Source organism: Montipora foliosa, chromosome 6 (genome assembly GCF_036669935.1).
Source record: "Montipora foliosa isolate CH-2021 chromosome 6, ASM3666993v2, whole genome shotgun sequence".
Taxonomy (NCBI): Eukaryota; Metazoa; Cnidaria; class Anthozoa; order Scleractinia; family Acroporidae; genus Montipora; species Montipora foliosa.
Genome location: NC_090874.1, coordinates 71,149,469 through 71,174,949, shown reverse-complemented (window position 1 = coordinate 71,174,949; position 25,481 = coordinate 71,149,469). Strand labels below are relative to the sequence as shown.

The 25,481-nt window shown below is 39.6% G+C and overlaps 2 protein-coding genes and 1 non-coding gene across 7 annotated transcripts in view; 1 reads left to right on the top strand and 2 right to left on the bottom strand.

Annotated features, from left to right (window-relative positions):
• The window catches only part of LOC138008324 (short transient receptor potential channel 2-like), a 59,340-nt gene extending 55,099 nt beyond the window's left edge, over window positions 1-4,241 (bottom strand). Inside the window, exons 1-2 of one of the 2 annotated variants that reach the window (XM_068855630.1) lie at window positions 4,114-4,241; window positions 3,533-3,584 (exon numbers count right to left, since the gene is read on the bottom strand). In XM_068855630.1, the coding sequence (XP_068711731.1) occupies window positions 3,533-3,545 (13 nt within the window). In that variant the 5' untranslated portion in view covers window positions 3,546-3,584; window positions 4,114-4,241. Of the gene's footprint in view, window positions 1-3,532; window positions 3,585-4,109 lie in introns of both variants that reach the window. The other variant, XM_068855629.1, reaches the window with a different exon arrangement.
• A 1,708-nt stretch (window positions 4,242-5,949) lies between these two features.
• The window catches only part of LOC138008323 (uncharacterized), a 34,933-nt gene continuing 15,401 nt past the window's right edge, over window positions 5,950-25,481 (bottom strand). For 2 of the 4 annotated variants that reach the window (XM_068855626.1, XM_068855627.1), the window contains exons 11-19: window positions 24,483-24,518; window positions 20,670-20,859; window positions 19,838-20,008; window positions 14,372-14,450; window positions 13,674-13,801; window positions 12,620-12,769; window positions 11,162-11,330; window positions 9,825-10,018; window positions 5,950-7,616 (exon numbers count right to left, since the gene is read on the bottom strand). In XM_068855626.1, the coding sequence (XP_068711727.1) occupies window positions 7,272-7,616; window positions 9,825-10,018; window positions 11,162-11,330; window positions 12,620-12,769; window positions 13,674-13,801; window positions 14,372-14,450; window positions 19,838-20,008; window positions 20,670-20,859; window positions 24,483-24,518 (1,462 nt within the window). In that variant the 3' untranslated portion in view covers window positions 5,950-7,271. The remainder of the gene's footprint in view (window positions 7,617-9,824; window positions 10,019-11,161; window positions 11,331-12,619; window positions 12,770-13,673; window positions 13,802-14,371; window positions 14,451-19,837; window positions 20,009-20,669; window positions 20,860-24,482; window positions 24,519-25,481) is intronic. The other 2 variants (XM_068855625.1, XM_068855628.1) reach the window with 2 other exon arrangements.
• Window positions 21,305-21,388, top strand: Trnal-uaa (transfer RNA leucine (anticodon UAA)). The gene has a single exon. It is a non-coding gene; the product is annotated as a tRNA-Leu (tRNA).

The window sequence follows — 25,481 nt, the reverse complement described above, 5'->3', positions numbered from 1 at the left end:
CGCAAACAGTACTGTACATATATTACAGCCTGGTTAAAGTACTGCTCTGATTGTAACATTAGCCAAGTCAATCCCAAGCGGCAGCAAGTCCTTAATTTCCTTACTCTACAATCTAAACGTGTGAGATATAGTGCGGTTGCAACTGTCCGAAGTGCACTGTCACGTTGTATTACAAGTGGGTGACCACTCCCTGGTGTCAAGGGTTATGACTGAACCGTTTAATCAAAAGCTAGCCCTCCTACGCTTCTTTGACACTTGGGCCCCCCAAATAGTGCTTTAAAATCATTCTTGTAGGATTCGTAGAACGCCACCATTTCCATCGATCAATTTAAAATTTGGCGTGTTTTCCGGTGACATATGGCCCCAGTTTCCCTGAAAATCTTGTGTGGTGGCGTTTATTGCGCCTACATGAAAGGCATTTCACTTCCCTGCGAAGGCAAAATTTTGTTTTGGTCACCGAGCGACTTTATTTAAATTTTTCAGCCGAAACATAACACTAAATACATCGGAAAGGATAAAGAAAAGGGTTTTTGGTTCACTGGATGGAATTTCAAGCTTTAAAATCGCTGAAAAGGTAAGTATGTATTGCTTTCCCTCCAACTTTAAATACTTTTTGAGAAAAAAAAAAATTGCGGTGGCTGATTTCGCGCGGCTTTCTGTTGATTGGGAGAAAAACGTTAACCACCTTACGACATTTCCAGCCATTGATGATATGTCACTGAAACAGCTTACCCTGAAACTGGTCATGCTTATGGCACTATTGTCTGCACAGGGAGTTCAGACTTAATAGTCCTTGTCCTTGGAAGCAATGATTACCCTACCTGGAAAGTATGTGTTTCCCATGTCTTCTGTTTTAAAACAAATAACTGCCAAAGGGGACCGGAACAGACATTTACTACCCAATATTTTTCATAGTTACCCCTTGTATTGTGGAGCTACTTTCAGCTTGTCTTAAAAGAACAGCTCCTCTCAGGAAAGAGACAAAGCAGTTGCTTGTTCGCGATTCTGAATCTCATGGACCAGCTTCAAGGGACACAATATATCCATGAAGGATGCGGGAATTGATACTATGGTTTTCAAACCCCACAGCACTAGGGGTGCCTCGACCTCAGCAGCTAAACCATTAAATGTTGCTATTCAGGTGATAATGAACACTGCTGGATGGTGTTCTGATTCTACTTTTGCCAAATTCTATGATCGCCCTGTTCTAACTGGGAACAGCTTTGCTGCAACAATTCTGGGAGATAGAAATTTTAATCTGAAATAGCTTATATTTTTTGAGCCAGTGCACGTTCAAATTATACCTATGTATGGATTGCCAATGATGAAAATTTTATCATATATCGATATCAGCTATTGCTGCAGTACTTACTACTGTCATGTAGGAGGCCTATTACAACTACACGTTTTTAAGTGAAGCTACAATTCTCGCAGTTATGAACTAATTTTTGCAATTGCGTAAAGAAGCCTGAAAAATTCAGCACTTTAACAGGGTTTGAACCCGTGACCTCGTGATACCGTTGCGACGCTCTAACCAACTGAGATATGAGGTCTTTGACGTTGAGAGCTGGTGATTTGTGGGTTCTAATGTTCCCTTGAGGAATGAATCAACAATGAAATGATATATGAAATGGATCATATATATGAACTGCGGATATGAAATCAAGTGAAGCTATGATCCTCGCAGTTATGAACGCAATTTTTGCAATTGCGTAAAGAAGCCTGAAAAATTCAGGACTTCAACGGGGTTTGAACTCGTGACCTCGCGATACCGGTGCGACGATCTAACCAACTGGGCTATGAAGCCACCGACGTTGAGAGCTGGTCATTTGTGGGTTCCAATGTTCCCGTGAGGAATGAATCAACGATGAAATGAGGCGTCTTGAACTGGACATCCACTGTCCTACATACCGTTCACAAATACAGATGTCGTTGTCGCATACCGAGTCAGACTCTTTTTATCATCTTTTACAAGCCCGTGGCTGTTTATCTTGGCCAGGAGTTCGTCCATAAGCTTTCTTTTGATCGCAAACTCTATGTCTAGAATGTCCCACGCTCTATCTATATCTTTGCAGGTTAGGGTTAGGGTCTGTCCACCAGGATCCTTTGGCATGGCTTTTTGAAAACGCTGAAATTGTTCGTCCTTATCTTGCTGAATTTGTCAGGCTTCTTTACGCAATTGCAAAAATTGCGTTCATAACTGCGAGAATCATAGCTTCACTTGATTTCATATCCGCAGTTCATATATATGATCGATTTCATATATCACTTCATCGTTAAATACATGTTATGTAGTGTTCCTTTATTTATTTATTTATTTATTTTATGCCTGAGTTTTCTGTGGCTTTGACCTTTTAAAGTCTCACGTGACCTCCAATTGTATACAAATGCGAGGTAGAATTGTAAAATTAAACGAGACTTACCTGTAAGTCGTGGTTTGATTGAGATTATCTGATGGACTGGGGGATTGCTGGCTCAATTGTTTACTGTCGCGACTCGGGGGGAATTCAGTAATCGCCCAATCTAGTTTCGGCCCAAATTATTCGGGATAAACAAATACAAAACACGTTCTTCACTTCTTCCCTACTTTTCACGAAAAATTTCTGAAAATTATGCCCCGCAATTGCTTGAAGGCTCTGGGCCCAAATATAAAAGTTGCTCCAAATTAAACATAAGAAGTTCCCAAAAAGTTGCCGAGAACAGCAAAAGGCTTAAGGGTCAAGCCAACTTTTTGCCACATAATGATCCCATTAAAAAGACTTTTAAGTCTTTTTAAAAGCCCCGTCTACGTACACGAGCAATTTTTTGTGACAATTTTTATTTGCTCGTGTAGACGAGGCAATTTGGCCAAATTTATTTGACAAATGTATTTTCTGAAAATGTGACTTATCAGCTTTTATGTGACAAACAAAAGTCTCGTCTTTGTCCTCACTGCCTCACTATCAAGCTGAATATTTGATTTTTCGAAAATGGTCTATTGTCAAAAAATTATTTTATTTGTTGTGCTATCTACGCTATCAAATGTATTTGCCATATAAAATTGCCACATAAAAAAAAGCACGTGTGGACGGGGCTTTAGTATTGAGTCCGTGAACGTGAAACGGAGAGGTTGCTCGACATCTGTAGATAATGAGCAAGAAATGAGCAGAAATTAGACAAATTTCGGGTCATGTAGCAGCTCTCGTAACGTATAATGTGATTGGCTCGCTACCCTAGCCAAAAAACAAAAGACTAAACAATTGAAACAAGGACTTAGACTTACTAACAATGAAAGCTTCTTACAATACCAAACATTAGCAGCTTACGAGAGCTGCTACACTACTGCAAATTTCTTTCATTTTTGGCAAAACGCACAGAACCGTACGCGAACTCTACTGGTTCCAACTTTCAAGTGTGCGCAACAAGGAGCTCTTCCCAGTCTTACACGGCCAGGTTTTGACTCGGTCAAACGAGCCAAATTATTGTCTTGTGAAAGCTAACTGAATTAACTCGGCTAGGAAAGAAGTGTCCTTAAAAAGGAAAACAACCAAACCTTTCTCATCCATTTGAGCCAGTTTTGTAGCCGGTTTGAAATGATATAAAATCTAAAAGGTCAGAAAAGACATTTCTATTATTCCCGCTGCAAAAGCGACGCAGGCCCATCAAGTGTTCGAGTAACAAGTTACTCATGTAGAAAACTGCATCTTTGATCAGCTTGTCGCTGATTAAAAGTCAGAGATGCCTTTACCGTTTATAGCGTGACTAAAAGAGCGTATATTCAGTTACACCTTATAACTAAAGACATTGATATAGCCCTTTGTTGTCAAAATATCAGTTATTCGTTTGGGGTTCATTCATTCATTTCATTTAGATCTCCATAGGTTGAGAACTCTGCGTTGATGAATTTGAAATCTGGATCCTGGTATGTCTGCCAAACATTTTCTTATGTGACTGGTTTACCTTAAAACTGTGTTGTCTAGAGGAAACAGCGTAGCGTTCACATTGCCTAAAATGAACAAGGCTGCGTACTTCGAGTAACCAATAACATTGTCACTAACGAGTAACGACATATACAGACCACTAGATACTTTCTGTTACTAGTGCGTTCCATTTTTTTGCAAAATACTCACTTACGCTGATGCAAGCGTACAGAATCCGTCCAGGTAATAATTTCCACGGCACAGATTTGTTTTAATACCGGTTTTTTAAACGCCTCGCCGGGAAGAAATTGCCAACTGGCCGTACTTTGTGGTTCAGTTACCGTTTTGTTAGTTAAGAACGGAAACAATATTGGTCTTGCTGCTAAAAATCCTAACAATTTATGCAAGTTTTGTGACGTGCTTTGTTTGAGGGCTTCCTTTTTATGCTCTACCTGAAATTCCATTTACCCACTGTAATTCCTCCTGTTCTCAGAGTTTTTTTTCACAGAATCCTACAGGAAAGGCCAACTGGGGAGGTTTCCTGATAAGATCATGGACTTCAGAAATTGACCGTTATAAAGTTGGCCGTTCGGCATGGAAACAGTGATAGACAAACCTGAAGCATAAAGTCACTTCGCATGGCTTTTGCAAGTACGCATTTGTGTTTGGTGCAAGCTTATTACTAAACAGGCCTCGAGGGTTACTGTTGAATCTGCAGTATCATTTACATTAACAAGTATGATAATGTTTGAGTTAATTTGTCATCCGCGCAACAGCCCAATGGACGTATCGTGTTTTTAGTGGAAGATAGAAAAAAAGCGCACTGTTTTATTGCATAAAGTTTAACTATGGATACCCCAACCAATTCGCACGTTTAACGGTTATCTAAAAATAAAATCTTTTCATCATGATGCTCTGCACGCGTGCATCGTTGTGTGCAACCCTTCGGACACCATTGCGATCTACTTTTGCCTCCTCTCAATTACTCTTCAACGCGTTCGTGGCATCCAGAAGAGATCACATAAATGAAGCCGTCACGCATACCGAGCAAGTTACGAAATGACGACATGATTGGGAGACCGGAAAAGAGTCGTTCAAAATCAGTCGGGTATAGATCCTGAACCATAAAACGGGAAAAGGTAGTTTTAACTTCCTCTCACGATGTTCACAGACACGTTTTGGCTCTTTTCTGATAAAGACTAATCAGACCTCATCCTGGCTGACCACAGTTTTGGACAGAGGCCCATCTAACGGTCTAGTTCAAAGTCACTGTCAATGGCTGTTAGTAGCACTAGCCAAGTCTTTCTCTTGTAATTGTATGCGTTTATTTAAGTAGCTACAGTTGGCGTAAGCTAAATCATCGCACTTCTGCCAATTCTCCAGGATTATCAGGGAGTCTCCCTGATACGGAACGAATCTCCCGGTCTCACGAAAGGGTCATCAAATGCCCCAGATAAAAACGACTTGGCACCTTTTGAAGACTTTTTTCTATTGTTGCCTCAAGTTAAAAGAATTTTGATATTTTTTAACTCGTCTCATCTTTTCTTAATGCATTTCTTAATCTCTGAGTTTCAAACACACGTTGAGAAATTGGCTTTATTATATAAACACCAATGAAATACCAAATGAGATTTCACGCGAAAACATATCTTCACACGTGAAAAGATCAATGTTGCTATGGTTACATATAAAACGCGCCTTTCGATGCCTTTCGTGAAATGATTTAGCATTTCGTAGCTCCGCGCGGCCATGTAGTATCCTCTATTGCTTTATCTTCTTATGTTGTCACGGCCATACATAAGCGATTGTTTGATTGAATCTCCGTTTAATAACTAACATTTCGGGACATAAGTGCCCCGTTTTCCCGCAAATTTCCCTTTCAAGATACAGAATTGCGGGCGATTTTTGTTTTATTCTGAAGGAGCTGCTGGGTTACAGGGGACGGGTAGGTGGGTGGGTTTTTTTTAGTGGGGAGAGGGATTGGACGGGTTCATGTTGGAGGGGGGGGGGGGGGAGGCTAGTGGGTCCAGAGGTTGGAATCTCTGCGTCAATGAATTTGAAATCTGCTCCCTGGTATGCCTGCCAAACATGTTCTTATATGATTGATTTACGTACAGAATCCGTTCAGGGAATAATTTCTACGGCACAGATTTGTTTTACTACCGTTTTGTAAACGCCTCGCCGGGGAGAAATTGCAAACTGGCCGTACTTTGTGGTTCAGTTAGCGTTTTAATTGTGAGTTAATAACGGAAGCAATATTGGCATTACAGCTAAAAATCCTAACCATTTTTTTCAAGTGTTGTGACGTGTTTTGTTTGCGGTCTTCCTTTTTATGTTCTACCTGAAATTCCATTGCATTACCCGTTTTCTTTAATTCACAAAATTGATTTACGCACGGTAATTGCTTCTGTAAGTCAGATTTTTTTCACAGAATCATACAGGAAAGGCCAACTGAGGAAGTCATTTAAAAATAAAATTTTTGCATCATTATTCGCTGCACGCGTGCACCGTTGTGTACAACACTTCGGACATCATCAGGACAAACGGGTTCGAGCTACAGGCTGCCATTGCGATCTACGTTTACCTCTGCTCAATTACTCTTCAACGCTTTCGTGGCATCCAGAAGATATCACATAAATTGACATAAAGTTCATAAGACGGCACAAGACAATGGCAAAACTCTGCATTATCTTGACTGGCTTGATTCCAACGGGCCCGTGGGATACGGTTCAAGTGTCTCACAGTTCTTGGGCTATCAATAAACGTGCGTGAGTGACAAATAGTCACGCGTGCTATCAAACCGTACTTTAAGGCCGTATTTTGTGGCTGAGTCGGCGTTTAGTGAAACAGAATTGATCTTACTGTTAATCCGAGCGTTGGATCTGAGCCCCTTCCCCCGGATTTTTCCGAGTTCCCAGTGGTTCAATTATAATACCTTTCATTTAATTCGCTACTTGCTCTTTTACCCCCCAAAAATCTGCATAGGCATTGTTTTCAACTTCTCTTGGGACATTTTCATGTCCCAGGAGAATTTCAAACAATGGTTATGCAAAAGTTTTTTTTTTTGGGGGGGGGGGGGGGTAATAGAGGTGTATTATGGAATTGTGCAAGTAGTGAATACAATTTAGGGCGCGTTCGATTGACCCTATTCCGGAATAAGAATACGTGGAGTGATGATTAAAACTGTATGTTTGGCGCACTTCGAAGCTGCAAGGATGATAAAAATATTTTTAAAATAGCATTTTAGCAAATATTTGACAATTTTTATGTGAATCTCAGCACAAACGAAGGATTTCCAACTTGTATTCCATGTATTCCTATTCCGGAATACGGTCAATCGAACGCATTCTTTATCTAGTCAGTACAAAAGCTTCAGGAAGGCTCCATTACACCTCCTCCTTTTTCATCTTTCAAAATGTTTAAAACCTCATTCAAAGTATTCCTCAGGTCTTCTATCTTTTGATTTTGCACTTGGAAAGTGCTTTCTATCTTCGTTGTGTTTTCTTTCTGTTTCTTCACTTCTTGTGTTATCTTGTCGATTTTTTCTTGCATGTATTGCAGGAGAAGATCACTAGATTCCTTGACCTCTTCTACTGATTCGAAAGTTTGGTAAAGAATCATATTTTGCTTAGTTTCGCTGAACAGCGATGTGAAGGCTTCATCGTCGTTGTCCCAGGACCCTCTTTTTTCTTGTTCTTTCAGGTCACCCGGGCACATCTAAAGCAAATAGGGCAAATGAAGTATAAGAAGCTTTTTCGTAGCAGCGGACAACTGGTTGCCATAGTGAATAAAATGAATGCATATATTTGAAGTGTGGGTTATAGATGAAAGGGAGAAGTGATCCCGTCTCGCACTCAATCTAAAAACATCTGCAGTGAGAAATGCAGAGTGGCTTCAACGGGATTCGAACCCATCACCTTTTGGATGCCGGTACAACTGAGCTATGAATCCAATCAGTTGGGAGAAGGTCAATATTTTGTTCATGTGTTCCCGCGAAAGGACTAGATGAATGAAAGAGCACTGCATGGGCATTGCAGAGGTCATGGCTTCAATAAAATTTTGGATTTTGGCGCTGAACTGGACAACCATTGACCTATTACCTGTCCCATCCCATCGATAGAGACAACGTTCTGCCCTGAGATCTTACTCACCAACTTCGAATCTGTCTCCACAGACTATGTTACCTGTCCTGTCCCATCCCATCGATAGAGACAACGTTCTGCCCTGAGATCTTACTCACCAACTTCGAATCATTCTGTCTCCACAGACTATGTTGTGACTCAAATTGTGAACTTCTCCCTGCCTTAACTGTCATGATTAACCTCCCTCTCAAGCATGGACACTTTACTGATGCTTGGAAGCAAGTACTAATAAAACCTAAGCTTAAGACTTAACATTTAAGAACTTCCGTTCTCTAAATAATCGACCCTTTACTTCGGAAAAGTTGTCGCCAAGCAAGCTATGGACCATTTCATCACGTGCGGTCTCTTCCGAGTTCCTAAATTGCGATCTGCATATCGCGAAGCCCACTGCACTGAAACAGTCCTAATGACATCCTGATGAACGTGACTTTACTGGTTTTCTTGGATTTTACTCTTGCTTTCGATACTGTTGATCATACCATCTTACTCCTTCGACTGCACTCTAAATTTGAATAACCGGTTCTGCTTTGGCCTGGTTCAACTCCTACTAATCAGACAGATCTCAGCGTATTCCTTGTCAAAAACAAACTCTATGACAAGTTCAACTTACACTTCGGTGTCCCACAGGGGTCCTGCCTCGATCTATACAGTCAACTATACCATTATTAACTCTCAACTCAGTAACGAATGCCCACTGTTTCGCTGACGATACCCAACTCTATCTGACCTTTAAACCTAATACTCTCAGTTTTCAATACATCGCCCATAATGCCATGGAAGTCTGCCTTGAGGATGTACGTCAGTGGATGATACAATATAAACTAGCTTAAATTCAAACTGAACGACGACAAGACTGAGTTCCTCTTAATTGGAACGAGACAGCATCTTGAAAAAGTCCGCATAGACTGCCTCTCCATCGGTACCTCCAGAATTTCGGATAGCAAGGACCCGATCAAAAACCTTGGCAAGCGGTTTAAGTGCAATTTTTTAGAGTTCCCACATCACCAGGACGTGCAAGGCAGCCTTCTACCACCTTTATAATATTCGGCACCTCGACACCAATAAAGCTCTAATACACGCGTTCATACCCACTAAACTTGACTACTGTAACGGACTTTTCTTTGGTATTCCCAGATCTCAGTTAGCTGAACGTCAGAATGCTGCCATCAGAATAGTTTTTAACACGCCTAGATTTTGTCACGTCACGGTGACCCCCCTTATTCGTAGAAGTGCATTGGCTACCTAATAATGAACGTATAGAGTATTTGCTTCCAATGACAAGAACAACAACAACAGCTTTTGTCTACCCTTATATCATTATAGAATTTTCTTACATTGAACAGAAATGAATATGTAAAACTTGATCTTAGATATACTGACTGTATATCTGATATCTTAGATCTATATCGGGTCTCCTTAAATTCAAGAGGTACCTTAAAACATTCCATTTTAGAGAAGCTTCTTAAGTTTTTACTTTGGAAGTAGTCTTATTGATTATTAATATTATTAATGTTATTATTGATTATTAGGAATCATTGTTATCTGAATTACTATCCAGAAGATATTAAATCTGAAATCTTAATTTTGCCTTTAATCATTGTACATGTTGTAAAAAATTGAATTCTGTAAGGGGCATTTGCGCGATATCAATGTAATCAATTTATTTATGTTCATGGGTTCGAATCACGCTGAAGACACTTAAATTTATCAGGTGTCCATAAGAGACAATTGCTTTTTAAATGGTCGAGATAAGTGCGAAGATCATTGATCATATGATACTAACCTTTGCTAAAACCCGTATTCCCTGATGTCTCATTCCAACAAAAGGAAAAAGTTGCGATCTATCAGAATCAAATTTGAGGAACACTTGAGCGACTGTCTGGCCATTGAGGGAAAACAAAATTGGAATTTTGCCATCTTTTGCTTTGTCGAAGTCAGCCCGACATCCAATCAAATCACCACGGTATACGACGGAACCTAAAAGAGAAGAAAATATATTCATTTTTCTACTGTACAGAGATTGTTCAATATCCTTCTTTCATTTCGTTGGGATCAGTGATTACTATAATCGCAATTAAGAAAAGGGGACGGAGCTCTCGTCGTAAGGTTGTGGTCTTTCGTATTCTCTTGCTCCAGCATAACGTTGCCGAACTGGCAGTGATGTCTCACAAGGCTTTTATGATGGCGTACAAGACTACAAGCAGATACAGCCATGAGGTAAGGGGATGTTGCTGAGTATTGAAACATGTAGCCGATAGCATTTTATGTTGCTAATTCAACATCACATCTGAAAGGTTGCAAAGCTTAAAGACAACCAAACGCTAAAAGGGCAATATTTAAGCCTGTACACAAATTCATCTTAAGCGTCAGCCCTATCATCATTTATAATCTCTATCAGCATCATTTTCTCCATTAACGTCATCACAATCAACTTTTTCTTTCACTTGGAATGACCCATTCTCAGACTCTTCTCACACGTTTGCCGCGATCGTTATTAATAGTCATTAATTATCATTACAGTGCAGGAACCTTAAACGGTCAGTCGTATACACGCAGCTTTGAGTGGACAATGGCTACCTACCCGCATACCACTTTTTCGAAAAAGGTGAAAGCAAAAGGTTACTCCCTTGCTCATCAATGTCAGTAGTAACAATGATAATTAACAATTATTCCCCGAAAGCGAGGTAGATATCGGCGAATTAAAACCGGGACGAACTCTGAAAAGGGGGCTTTTCAGGGCCAACGACACAAAACAGACCAAAACAACAATTCAAGAATCCCAACTAAACAGAAGCAGGTCAGTTGGCTATTAACACAAGTGCAGCCGAGACGTTGAACCAGGGACTACTAGGATCAAATTCAACTAGTGGTCGAAACGGGTCTTGAACCTTATTTGTCAAGTTCTGAAGACAATCGCTCTAACCAATGGGCCGCATGGCCCCCTACTCCTCCGCTGCCAACCTATTTTTTCATGTATATTAGCAAGAAGTAATCACATGACTTTTCTCGTGCAATTTGAAATATACAATTTTTCAGTATTTTTTGTTTGTAATTTGACTAAGACTCTAAATTGCCCTCAAAATCATGTGATTACCTACACTAATGAGATGACAACCTCACCTTCGATGAAGTTCTGCTTATCAGAAGCATCCCAGTGAATTATGTTTCCATTACATGCGTGATATCCGACGGTGTGACGTATTTCACCGGGTACTCTGTGTACATCATGGGTCGGTCCCACCACACCAACAAGTAGATCTCTCTTTAGTCCACCTTCCTGGACAATGACCTGAACGATAAGAACAGGCAAGGTCAAGTATTGGTCACTTGTGTTCGGCTTGGCGTAATCTTCTGAATGGATTACTGATCGATGAGACCACATAACAACAAAGTAGACAGTAGTCAAATTGAAGGAGTCCAAGTGCTGAAACTGGTAAACTAATTGGCGCGACAGTAAAATGTTGAATTCAGATTATCGCCCGCACACTGAATACAACCTTTGAGACCACGCATAACTGTCTTGGAATCCACGGAAGGTCTATTCTTAATGGCCAGGCTCCTAGTTACATTACTGAACTATTAGAGCCCTATGCACCAACTAGGAATCTGGGATCTTCCTCTAAAAACTTACTAAACATACCACCTCTCAAGCTAGTAAGTTATGGCCATAGGTGTTTCTCTTTTGCAGCAACCAGTTTATGGACTCTCTCCCCGACATTATCAGACAGAGTAGCTCGTTACCAAGTTTTAAGACCTATACGAAAACATACCTTTTTAAAAAATGTTCATTTATAACTTAGATTAGCATGTAATACAATCTTTTACCTGGAAATATAGTTTCAATATCTTAAAATAGTTTTAATATAGTTTTTACCTGAAAATTGTAAAAATCCATCCTACTGCTACTTGCAACTTTCCTTATTTTGGATTGTAATTATTGTAAAGCGCTATTTGGGCTAAAGGGAAATAGCGTTATGTAAATAAAGCATTATTATTATTATTATTATTATTATTATTATTATTAGTTTACCATTCTCAAATTAAAAATTAAATAAAAATTCAGCAATACTATAGTTTAAAAAAAAAAAGACTTCTTCGTGGTCTGATGGTTTTCAACAAAGGAAATGTAAACAACTGTTTGTAGACCAAAATATGGAAAATTTCTATGTACATCCACTTGTAAAATATCTATAACTGTCAGGTCTAGGGAAGTCCTGTCCCTTATTATTATTATTATTATTATTATTATTATTGTTATTATTATTATTATTATTTGAGGTTCTGTCAAGACCCTATTAATCAACAGGATCCGCACCGCAGGAAAGGCCAAACGTACATAGGCCAATTGGTCTTCAAGTTATTTTTTAACCCATTCACAGCTAAAGAGGCCCCTGTTAACAAGTATATTCGCAGAGTAAAATCTGTAAGCCCCACTCTCAGGAAGAAATGGTTAAACTCCGATTCACTCAGAATCTGTTTCACAACCCTCAACAAAAGAAGTAACCGCTCGAAACGATTGACCAAAAAATTCTCATCATTATCATTATCGTCAACAAAATCAGAAACCAAAACACATACCTCAAATTTAGGCAATTCTCTAGTAAACGGTAGTTTGTATCTTGCCCCATGGAATTCGCGTTTTCGTGAAATGTTGCAACTGTTGCACAATTGTGGCCCTACGTAAGCTAACATGTAATCTTCGATGTGAATTCCAGCACTCTTCCAGGCCTAGAGAGGACATGATAGATATGTAACGTGCCTTTCAACATAATCTTCTTGAAAATTAAATAGCGTCAAAGGGGGGGGGGGGGGGGGGGGGGAAGGGGGAAATTGGGAGAATTCGAGACAGTTATGCAAACCCGACGGTTTGCATATTAACTGTAGAGAATTCTACCAACTCCTCCGAGTGTTTAGATGAGGCTATGGAAACACAAAATTCGTGTCACAGCGGTGTTTCCATACTCTCATCTAAACACAACTATTGACCAATGCGAATGCGCGTACTGTTGTAATTATTTTATAAATACTAATAGTGCATGGTGTTAAGTGATGATAACTTAGGACTATCGTATGCATTTCGCGGCTCTTCTATCCTGTTCACGCTATTCAATATGTGCGAATGTGTTCTTCCATTTCCGTGTAGAAATTCTCTTGCCAAATGGATGTGAAACCTGGAATGTTAACGAAAAACTAGAGGAGATTGGATGATACGTTTACACGTTTACACGTTTACTCAGGCCGGAGCTCGCGACCTGAATTGGAAGAAGCAACTAAGAAAGAAAACTTTCGGGTCTTTGCCTCGGATTTCTTAAGTTGCTGAGATTTGCTGATCGCTGCTTCGGGTACATGCTTGCATACTTAACTGACCGCTCCTCATAGGGGCTTTTCAGGGTCAATGAAACACAATCACGACAGAACAGAACATTTAACAACAACTGTTAAGATTCCTATTTGGCGGGAGGCAACCCAGTTGGCTATTTACAATTACAGCTGAGGAGTTGAACCAGGGACTACCAGGACTCGAAGAAAAATCAGGGCTCGCACTGCTTCCTCAAGGAACAAATCATCTCCAAACTCAGTTAATGGCAGCAACCAACTCCACGTAGAAAAAGTATCAAATAGGCGTACTTACCATCGGGCCAACAGGGTGACGTAGCCCGTCAGTTCTAGTAGGATCTGGAAATACTCTTCTAACAATTTGGTTGCACATCTCCCGGTTTCGATCAGTTTCAGCCAGCATGCTATTGATTTTATTCTCATCTACAAGGAAAAACAAGTGGCTCTCTTACACATTGCTTCGTGTCTCCAATTTAACTCAATTTCATGACACAGCCCATTTAAGCACTTTTTAGGGCAAATGAAACACTGTACAGAGAAACAAAACGATTTGAAAAACCCCTTCTAGCGGAACGCAGACCAGTTGGTCATTTAAAGACGAGCGGGTCGAGAATTAGTCTGCTTCGTAGCCGTCTTTCTGGATGTCACGCAACGCCCATCGTTGCGTAAAGTTGCGTGACACTCCGAAAGACGCCTGCAAAGTAGACTAGTCCAGAGTAAGCAGGGATTTCTCGGCTAAGTCCGGGTTGCTCGAAGCATGGTTAACGCTAACCAGCGTAAGATACCATGGAAACCTATAGGTTTTGATACCTTTTGATTAACCAACGGTTAGGGCTAACCAGAACAATTTCAGCTAATGGTGAGAGCGAGGCTTCAACCCCGGAGCTTCTGGGCGCATAAACATCGCAGTTACGTCACACGAACTTGTTGTTTGCAATAAAGTCTTTGCACAACAACTTGATGAAATAGGAAACATTTTATGGAGCTTCTCACCTGACAACGGAAAGGCAAGTCCATACTTTGCGAAATAGATGTCCGTCAACTTTTCAATCATACCATCTAGAGCTTCCATCTACGAACAATTAGTGGATCACTTCAGCAGTGCAATTAAAAATAGCAAAATGATATTGAATGAACAAGCGATTTTATCCGGAGCAAGATTGTCAGAATTGACAAAAAAGTTTAAATCTTGGCCCTTGTTGTTCAAAGGTCGTATAACTTTATTCAGTGAATAAGACGCCATCCAGAGTATCAGTAATATTTAACAAGTATTCCATATTGAGTGTGCATTGCATACGAGGTAATAACTATATAATACACTTAATGTATGGTCCCGAGGGAAACAATTAGTTTTGTTTTCTCGAAAGTACTGAAAGTACTGATGTTTCCCGAGACGAAGTCGAGGGAAACATCAGGACTCGAGGGAAAACGAAACTAACTAGTTTCTCGAGGGACCATACAGTAAGTGCTTTGTTATATCTTAAAGAAAGTTACGACATTTTTTAATTTCCAAGACATCTTTCGATGTTACAAACGTCATCGTCAGTTACAGAATATTTGATATATCGTTAGGACTATATAACAACTAAGCGAAACATGTCTTGGAAATTAAAAAATGTCGTAACTTTCTAAAAGATAACGATTTGCTTTCTCCTGTCTCGACCTTTTGCTTTGTTATATGTTTAGATATTCCCCTCAACAATCGCAGCAAAACATCCGGCGTGTGTAACAACTGCGGAATTGTATCCCGATCGGGATACACTTAAATTTGATCAGGCGCACGTGACCAAGAATCAACAATCACAGTGCTCGTTGAAAGTCCAGGTATATAACAAAATAAAAATAATCACCTCATACTCAATAAGCACGAATAAAATAATTGTTTTAGGAAATACCTCACGACCAAGTTTTTCTTTGCTTATGTTATTAAGCTGAAACACCGGAGAATTTCAAGCTTTTGAACTACACAATTTTGTACCTTTGAATATGTTTCTACCGGACTTTGTGGCTTTTATTGTAGCTTCTGGGACGGCATTTTCCAAAAGTTGCCGTATTTTAGCCTCCCACGCAGACGTGGGTTTCGTTGCGCATTTCCTCCGAGGAAATGCGTGACAAAACCCTAAGGACGTCTGCGTGGGAGGCTATATTTTCGAGGGAGGCGCTTCTCCAAACCCGTTCTTTTCAGCCATTTTGCCGAACAAAACTTTAACTTCGTCCGAATTGTTTTTCTAACGCTTGGCGCACTGCTCTCCATAGTTATTCGCTGCCTGATAACAGGGATTTGGCTAACCAATCAGAAAGCTAGAAATACAATAACCAAGGGTCGAGTATATACTAAATAGATTTAGGCAAGTGTAAAAGCATAGCTACCGGGTTATTTATTACTGGGTTGCCAGTATGGTATGGTATTCTTATTATTTGTATTTTTTTTCTGTGTCGGGAAAGGTCTCTCCTATCACTCCTTTGCTAAGTGGTGTCTTTGTGCATAAAGTCTTTCGCGCGTATTTTGGTAGGATTTCAGGGGGTAGTAGAAAGGCGTAGATTTCTCTGGTTTGACACAGTAGGATATATCATTAACCTGCAATGGCGTCGAAGATTGAAACGCAAATGGCGTTTTGGAGGATCTTTAAACAAAATGTACCCTTATGGAGCTAAAGAATGGAACGTAAATTGGATAAACAATACAGGCGGTGAAAAAATATCTGGGATCTTAAAAGCGACGAGTAATGGACTTCGATAACAATCTGTCGCCCGTCGAGCCGTAATCAAAGTGAACTGTAGACTAAATATTGTACAAGTGTGGTGTTTTGTACAACGCTGAAATCAAATGGAAAACTCACTAGTAATAACTTATGGGTTTAACAGAGACAAAGAAGGAATTGAAAAACTTGGATCTGTGATCTCTGTTGTCTGGCTTATTTGTATTTGTTTGCTAAATCACAATTATTGAAAGCTAACCGTTTTAAAACGGGTCCTTAGACTTAAATAATGTTTATCAGTGCTATTTGTAGGCAGTCTGCAGTCTGCAAATGTCAGACACCGGTTTGATGCTGATCACTGGTGGGAAATTTATTTAGTTGCGTTTTTGACACGGAGTGTAATTTGATACGATTGAGTTTCTTGTCTTCACCCACGTAATGAAATAGGGAGGGTTTTTTCAATTGCCTGTAATAGCAAATAGGTTGTTTGTTTCAAAAATATTGTTGTGTAATGTACGAGCTTAACTGGATACTTTTTATGGCAAGCGCCTTTCTGTTGTGTTAACTTAATTAGATACAACTATACCTTGTTATTCTTGTCAGCCGTAAACTTGATTTCCACTCTCAAAATTACCTCCAGAACCTCCTTTTTGCGTAGAATAAGCTTTTAGAATGATGTTCTAGTCTTCTGTGGTGATACTTGACGATTCGGGAACATTTTGTGAAAAAATATTCATAACGGGTCACACGCGCAACTTGATCGGCCGAACTTGCCCTATTATGTATAACATCCACTTGGCCTTTTGACATCCCATTGAGAAAAACTCGTAAAATATTCGCGGACCGGTCGATTTCTGTGAAACTTGAAAGGATGATTGCTAACGAATATAGAAAGATTTTCACAAGAACTAAAAAATCCCGTGTTAAGCGTGAGAATTCGACGAAGAGGTAAATGCGACTAAATTTGTTACGTGCGTTGCTACTTTTGTGATTTGACTGTTGTGCAAATTTTGACAGAGAATATTAAATTTAAAAATATCTACGGATAGATCGTGAAAAAATCTTTATTTTTAGCCGTTATTTGAACATAAAAGATGCAACACTTGACGAGAAATAATATTTTTGTTAATACAATGTATTTGAAAGAAGAAAAATTTCGAGGGAATCGGAACGCGGTGAAAATGAGTTAAAATTTGCATACGTGCGTTGAAATGTGATACGCGAGAAGACAGGAATTTTATTTCTCTGACAAATGATTTTGTCATTGTAGTGTAAGATGAAATTTATTTGGGGCGCCAACAATATTTCTTTAATTTCCTGCTTAATCCATTTTATTGCTACGACTAGTGCAAAGATTGTTTACATGAAACTCACGCTTTTTGCGAATTCTGAGTGTCATGAAATTACATCATTTGCGTGACAATATATCCCTTTACTCTAACCCAAAAACATTCAGATAGTAACAAACTTCATATTTATTAATTAACCATTTCTTCTGCTTTTGTGCTTGTCAGCACTGTGATTTGCAATAATTCGCAAGTCTGTTTTTGTATTCCATGGATGTTCAGATTTTCAATTACATGGCCGCTCAACCTCGTGATTGTGTAAATAGTTCACCCTGAAGTTAAAATAGATACGTCCTCAGGAACCCGACAAAGAAGGCTTCTTGAACCGACAGATGAAATCTAAATATTCAGTTAAATTTTGGCAACCATACAACAAAATTGCCTACAACAAAATTAAAAAACCAAAGACGTTGTTTTACTTCGGAAAACGACGAACGATTAACATGCTTTTCCATAATTCATTCAGTTGACACAAGGTGATCACGTGCACCTTTATGGTTGCCTAGCACGTGATCATTTTTTTCCTTTTGACAAAACATAAAAGTCAGAGAGTGCAGAAATCTTTGTCTTTTTACGATCGATTGTCATTACTCTTTCGATGAGAATTCGATTCAGAGCTTTATATAAAAACTGTGTTATTTTTGTTTTTCCTTTATTTGAGAAGAAACGAGCGTGTTTTGTTATCTTTAAAGAGAATTTATCACCAAAGCTTAAAACAATAAAAGACCTCAAAATGGGATAGAATATTACAAAATAATTAAAGGTGTGAACGTGTGAGCCAAAGGGCCTCTGCTGGAGCCACATGTGGGTGATCCTCGTGGTCTTTAATGATCCCCTACTTGAAAATATTAACGGGAATTCATAACCCAATTCAGTGCCTTCTGTTTTTGTGTAACACGTACCACAGGCAACCCAGTGTACGCTTTTATGGAGCGTCTTGTTCTTACTAAGTAAACCTGGCTTGAGCCTTCGATCCAATCGAAACCCAGTAACTGGTCAGCGGTCAACTTAAAAAAAAAAACAGCTGACCTCGATTAGCTCTAAACTTGAGCGCGCATGATACTGGTAAGCGGATACCTTTTTTGACTGGAGTCAATTGACCATAACACGGATGTTTAATATCAAGATGTACGCTGTAAACTAGCTAGCGTATGGCCGTTTGGGCACAAGTATTGATGATGGTGGTGATGATTGTTAGAATATCACTGAAGTTGAGGTTTTAAAAACGTTGCAAAAACCGTGGACGATAATTTGAGCACAGCTTTGAATGAGAGAAGATCGTGATCAGTCAAAATTGATTCGAAAGTATTTACGAAAGTCAAGCAGATTACTGCACGACTGATAAGACAACTCGAAATTTTTCTTCTTCAACGATATTTCTGCTGGCCAATACCAGCCTTCATCAGATTTATTTGGAGACCTAAAAAAAAATTAATTATCGGCCAATTTCGTCGTCGTCGGGGTCGTCGTCGTGCGTACACGCCCACCAGCAATATCGCTGGCCATAATTACCATGAGGAAGGTTGCTATGAGTATCCGCCTAGACGCCTTTTGGGCCACCGGAGTTCCGCTAAAAAGAGACTTCACTTTACCCATTAGCCAAGGTTTTTCATATACGCTCGGTTTACTTAGAGTTCGCGTCGTGGTTATGTGGGCAAATGATGAAATCTCTGCTCAGACAGAAGCTTTAGTGAGTTATCATATCATACATCACATATGTTTATTTACCCTCGGATTTTAGAGTAGCTTGATGTAGCTATAGTATCCCCAAGCATTTACCCTCCCAACCATGATATATCACGGGAAACTTCATGCCCTACTCTTTACGAATAGTGTGTGGTTCCTTTTACGTCCCACAGGATTATGAACATTGAAGGGTTGTGAGACTGAGCATACGGTTTATTACCCTTATCCGAGAAGACTAGAGAGTCTAACTATTACCAGATGTCGTTACAAAGGCAGCACTCTCTCCTCAGAACTGGTCCGGCCGGAGTTGAACTCACGATCTCCCGCGTGACAGCCTGGTGCTCAACCAACCGAGCCACCGGTGCGCGGTGTAAAGCGGATAAAGTTATCCGACCTTTGAACATATGGTGGCTGGATGAAGCATTCTTAACTTCCTAGCTCTTGTCTAAATTATTTTACACAAAGAAAATCCTCTTATTGCGGCTTTTCCTCTTCCTAAAACAATGCTGAGACATGGCTAGACTTCTGGCTCTTTCTAAGGAATCACATAGTGATGGGTGAGGTGGGAGGAGGGACCACTGTTGGTCTTCGTTACGGGTATGGTCCAAACCAACGATTTAGAAGCAATAGGGGATTAAAAGACATGAAATGGAGGGAAACGTTTTCATGCACCTCAGAATTTGAAGGGTACTTTGTTTGAAAAAAAAAAAGGTACAATTGTAACTCACCCTTGTCTCGATGCCAGCCTCTGCTAAGTCACTGTAAGGGTTTGACTTTCGACGACGCAACGTCAAGAAAAGCTGTGACAACAGGTTTAAGGGTACAGGAATGGGATGATAATCCCTGTACGTTCGGATTGTTACCGCTCTCTTGAATGACCATGCTCTCAACGAGTTTTTCTGCAATACAAACATTTTTGAGTCGATGCTGTTTCGGCTATTAATAGAAATTTCTTTAAAAAAAAAAAAAGAAATCTTATTTAAGTGTCTGCTGTGCTTATAAAAGCTGCAAGTAACGTAACACTTCACCGTAACTTTCCCATCGGACATTAACCACGAAGCTACCACTACCAGCGCTTCCGTTTCGCCATTTTGGTGGCTTTCCTTGAAACCCAGTTTGGATAAGCTACAGCACCACAAAGGAGGCTTCTTATGGCCAAATTAAGGATTCGAAGTTAAACGCGATGAAAAAGGCACTGACACCAAGAACAAAGCACTAAACGAAAATTCAATAGGCTTTTTGCTAAAAGGATAGCGAATATTACTGTAATGGGCTACGCTCTATATTTGCCAACAATAATTAATAATAATACTGTACTGACCAACTTTATTCAAGTGTCAAAGGATTTAGATCTAGAGCACTGATGAGGGACAGAAATGAAAGGTTGAATCAAATCAAATTAAATCAAATGTTTGTTTTCGTCGAGAGGGGAAAATTCAACCCAGGCCACACTGGTCATAATAGGAAGAGACAAGCGATCTCACCACTGCACCATCGCTGCTCCACAAAAATATTAGATTTTTTTATTATTTGGAGTATCTCTGAATTTGTGAGCTTTACCTGAACTCGCTCGTACGTGTGAGAGAGAACGGCAATCATCATATTAACGAGAAGAACCAGGGCGCCTATAATAAATATTGCGTACAGAATTTTTGCCAGCACGTCGGATGATGATTCATTGGCGTTGAAAGGATCCAGTTCTGTAATTCCCAAAAGCGTCCAAACAAGGTGTGTCATAACATCCCACCAACTACAAAAACGAGAATAAAACGGAGTAAACGTTAACCTAAGCAAGAATTTAAAGACAGTTACTGCAGTCATTTCGCGGCCATTCTAGATTGTTCATTAGGGTGTATTTTTGTCCAGCAACTATGCAGGAATTTAACTGATACGAAAGCCGTGGAAATTAAGCCAGACTGAACCTGCCGAAATTCATCGCATAGTGTTAAGACACGTCCCCCAAACAATTAAATGCAACGTTGGTCATTTCACATCGGTGTTGCGAAGAAAACGGCATAGAATGTACCAAATGATAAACTATGAAACGCATGTGCATTTAACTATTGTTGTTGCAACTTTGCACCTTTTCTATGCGTTTTAGTCTTCGAAGATGTCGTATTTGCAAAAAAAGGCTCCATAAAAATCAAAGTCTTGAATAAGAAAATTAACGAAGGCAAGTATAGTTGACATGAAATACCAGGATGGCCGAGTGGTTAAGGCGTTGGACTTAAGTTCCAATGGATGAATTGTCCGCGTGGGTTCAAATCCCACTCCTGGTACTATTAGCTACCTTCCTTTGTTATTTTATGTTTAAATTCGAATCGGTGGACGCACTATTGGCTATGAACTTTGCAACCAAAACTTTCAAAGAACGTCTTCACAAACCTTAACGTCGAAAAAACGTGACCTTGGTACATATCGCGATTAGGACGATGCGAATGACTTGCTTTAAATTACCAAACGCCGGTACTGTAGCATGGTGGTGGAGTTATTAAGGAGTAGGACGCCATAGCAAAACTCGATATTAGAACTATTTCTTTTGACATTTAAATTTGCCAAGCGATGAAACAAAATAACCCTCTTGTTTCGGCAGCTAATGGCTGGCACATTTATGACAATAGATGATAGGACAATTGCAATAGCTCAACACCAAATTTTAATGTCCGGAGGTTTTTTAAAGTCAGGTTTTTTTCGAAATTTAAAGATTAGGAGCAAGTTGCTGGAAGCCTAGTTAGCGCTAACCGTTGATTAAGAGGTACCAAAACCTAAAGGTTTCCATGGTGTTTAACGCTGGTTTTAACATGTTTCGAGCAATCCGGGCCAGGACAATAGGCTGTTATGGGATTGGAGTTTCGAGTAGCAAAAAGGCTGAATGACAATGGCCATCATTCCTAAAAAGGCAATGTTAATAGAACGCACTAGTTTGACAAGGAATATCAAAAGAACAAGGCTATTTTCATGAGGACTGCCATCTGCCATCGATATATGTACTTGTAAGATGCCGGTAATAAAGCTCTAGCAAGACCTTGGCGGGGAAGGGAACTTATGATTGCCAGCCATAACCTTAATTCTATTATTATTATTATCATTATCATTATCATTATCATTATCATTATTTCGTTCATTCACACGATATGTTGTTAACGTGGTTTGTAAACTAGGCATCAAGCCACGACCTATGCCCTTAGGTGTCTAGTGCTCTTCTCAAGATTCTTGCCGTTCCCAACAAGGAGGCTTTTTGTAGTAATAACGTACAATCTAGTCCAATTTTCTTCAACGATGTTTTCCAATTTTTGCTGAACGTCCCTAGTGCACCAATGACAATTGGTATGACAATTACTTTTCGGCAGCTCCAGATTTTCCCAATCTCTCTTTTTAATTCTTGGTATTTTTCCATTTTCTCTTGTTCTTTTTCCAGCACTCTTGTATCACAAGGGCACGCGATATCTCTCACATAACAGGATCTTTCTATCTTATCAAGAACAACTACATCAGGTCTATTATGCTCAATTTGATGGTCTGTTTGAATTCGGAAGTCCCATAACACCTTTACTTGATCGTTTTCTATAACTCCTTCAGGATCATGATCATACCACTTGTCTTTGCATGGGATGTTGAATTTCTGACAGAGTTTCCAATGGATAACTTGGCCTACCTTATCATGTCGCCGCATTTTACACTCTCTTTGCGCCAATTTCGTACATTCCGCTACGATATGACTTACGGTCTCTTCTCGTTCTCCACATAACCGACACATCGGAGACACATCCTCTTTATCAATCCTGTTTTTAATGCTATTCGTCCGTAATGCTTGGTCTTGTGCAGCGGTTAGCAGTCCTTCAGTTTCTTTTTTTAGTTTTCCCCTTTTTAACCACCCCCAGGATTCTGGGTCCCTTACTTGTTCTGTAGCTGTGTCAAATTGCCTATGTAATGCTTTGTTCTTGTATTTAGACATTCTGTCTTCAGACACTTCTATTTTTGTAGGCCCCTCCTCCAAAATATTTTCATCCGATACGAAACGAAGTAATCTTTCCTTACTTTCTCCAAAGTATCTAAACAGACTGCCCACTTCAATGTTCACACAGTCTTCTACACTTAATAATCCACGCCCTCCCGTTGCTCTGTACTGTATTATTACTTAATACAGTACAGTAATAATAATCATAAGACTGTATTATTATTATTATTATTATTATTATTATTAGAGATAATTACATATATTAATTTTCTTTAAGAATGAGGAGAAAATATTTATGCGAGTATGCCAAAGATCGGAGTAAGTCACAGTAAGTTTTTCTAGATATTGCCCAACATTTCTAACAAAATTCTTTTCAGGGTTCGCGATTTTAGGTCACCAAATTCTTAATCCGATCATCCGCTTTTACGCATGAGCGGACACGAACAACTTACCTTTCTCAGCCACAGACAGACACCGGAAGTGAGCATTGCGCATGTATTAGTGGAAGATAGTTATGAGTGTAGTAGTGTCCTAAAGGAAAAAGACCTACTTCGATTGCAGTTAGGGTTGTCCACATTATGCCGGCATAATTTTGAGCATAATAGTGAAGCATGAGCATCGAGCATTACGCCAGTAAGAAAAATTCCCGGAAATATGTCAAAATAAATAAATAAATAAATAAATAAATAAATACATTGAAATTAGGTACAATCTCGAAATTGGGATTCCTGATTTCCTGTGGAGAAATATACGTGACAATCGCACACAGAAACGGACCTGGCCACGTGGGGCGACTGGAAGTCTGGGACTTATTTTTATGTAAAAAATGCGTGATCCGGGGGAAAATTTTTGACCATAATAGTAGGACTTTTTGAGCATAATAGTAACATTTTTTGAGCATAACGAATTAGCATAATAGTGGAAATTGTGAGCATAATGTGGACAACCTTAATTCCGTTTGCCGTGGCTCATAAACGTCGCGTCCTTAATTAAGGTCTCTTTTATGATACCACCATCCTTTTTTCGAGCCCTACTTTACGTTACGACTCCTTTTTTCTACAGGCAGCCCCAAGTAAGGTAATCTGCATTGCGACATCCAGAACATATTTGTTTGTAGAATCTGGAATCCTTGGTTTTGGAAACTGGAATCCAGAATCCAGTGCTAGGCATATGAAATCCCGCTAGTAAACAAATCAGTAATTCGGAATATACCGAAAGATAATCTGAAAATGACATGGAATCCGGAATCTTTAGGGTGGAATTCAAACACAAAGACTGTCTTAGATTTCCTTAAATGCGGCGGATTCAGGGCCCTCAAATTGTTTTGGAAGTAACGCGACCGCTGAGCGCGCCCTTCAAACTCAGTCGGTAAGAAAGGTTAATGGTGGAATAAGATGCAACGTATTTTTACTGACCAAGGCACTCCCGAGCTGTTACATCCCGTGTTATTCCTGTGACAAAGTAAAAGTATGACAACAAATATTGGTGTTAAGAGAAATTTGTCTAAGTTTTACCAACACAAAGATAATAGGAGTTTTTACGTTACGTCATCGCAGCCATGTTGGTGGACGAAAACAAAAGATGTTTCATTTAGCTCCTTTTGTTCGTCCACCAGCAACGAGTTTGGACAATGTGCGAGCCATGGCTTCGAGGCATGCGAGGCATGACTGCGAGTCATGCGAGCCAAGATGGCGAGTCAACATGTGAATCACACAGTTATTGAAAGCTAAACGTTTTAAAATGGGTGCTTAGACTTAATAACAGTTTATCAGCGCTATTTGAAACGGGTGCTTAGACTTAAATACGAAATTTGAATGGCTCGCATCACTCGCTGGCTCGCAAGTTGTCCAGCCCCACCATTCATCATCATACTGATGATATGTCCCTAGAGAACGGTTGTAAACCACCCACAATCTTCTTAACTCAATATATATAACGGTGAATTTGAAGCATTCAGACGTCCTAATTTTGAGGTTTTATTTAATATACATTTCCATCATTATTAGTTTAATCCCAACATAGCTAATTGAGGGCAATGGTTATGAAAACCGACAAATTTCTTTGTTGTAGGTTTTTGTTCTCTTTTTTGGCCTTGACCGTGCACAAAACACAATAGTTGTTTTCTCTGCACTGAGGTACTAACCAATAGAAACGTGTTGGGTACGTAATTCATGCATAGTGTATGAGCGCAAAACAAAAGATTCTGCACGGTCGTGGACTTTTCAACCTAAATCTTGGCATCTTTGATGTTTGCCGAGCTTCCAAACCAGTCCCCTCCATTATCTATGATCCCAATAGTCACATATCCTTCCACTAGGATAAGCCCAAGGAGTCAAGCTTGTTTTCAACTAACTTATAATGGATTTAATCAGGAACCCATTACCCAAAAGTAAGAATCTGGTACATGTATCGGG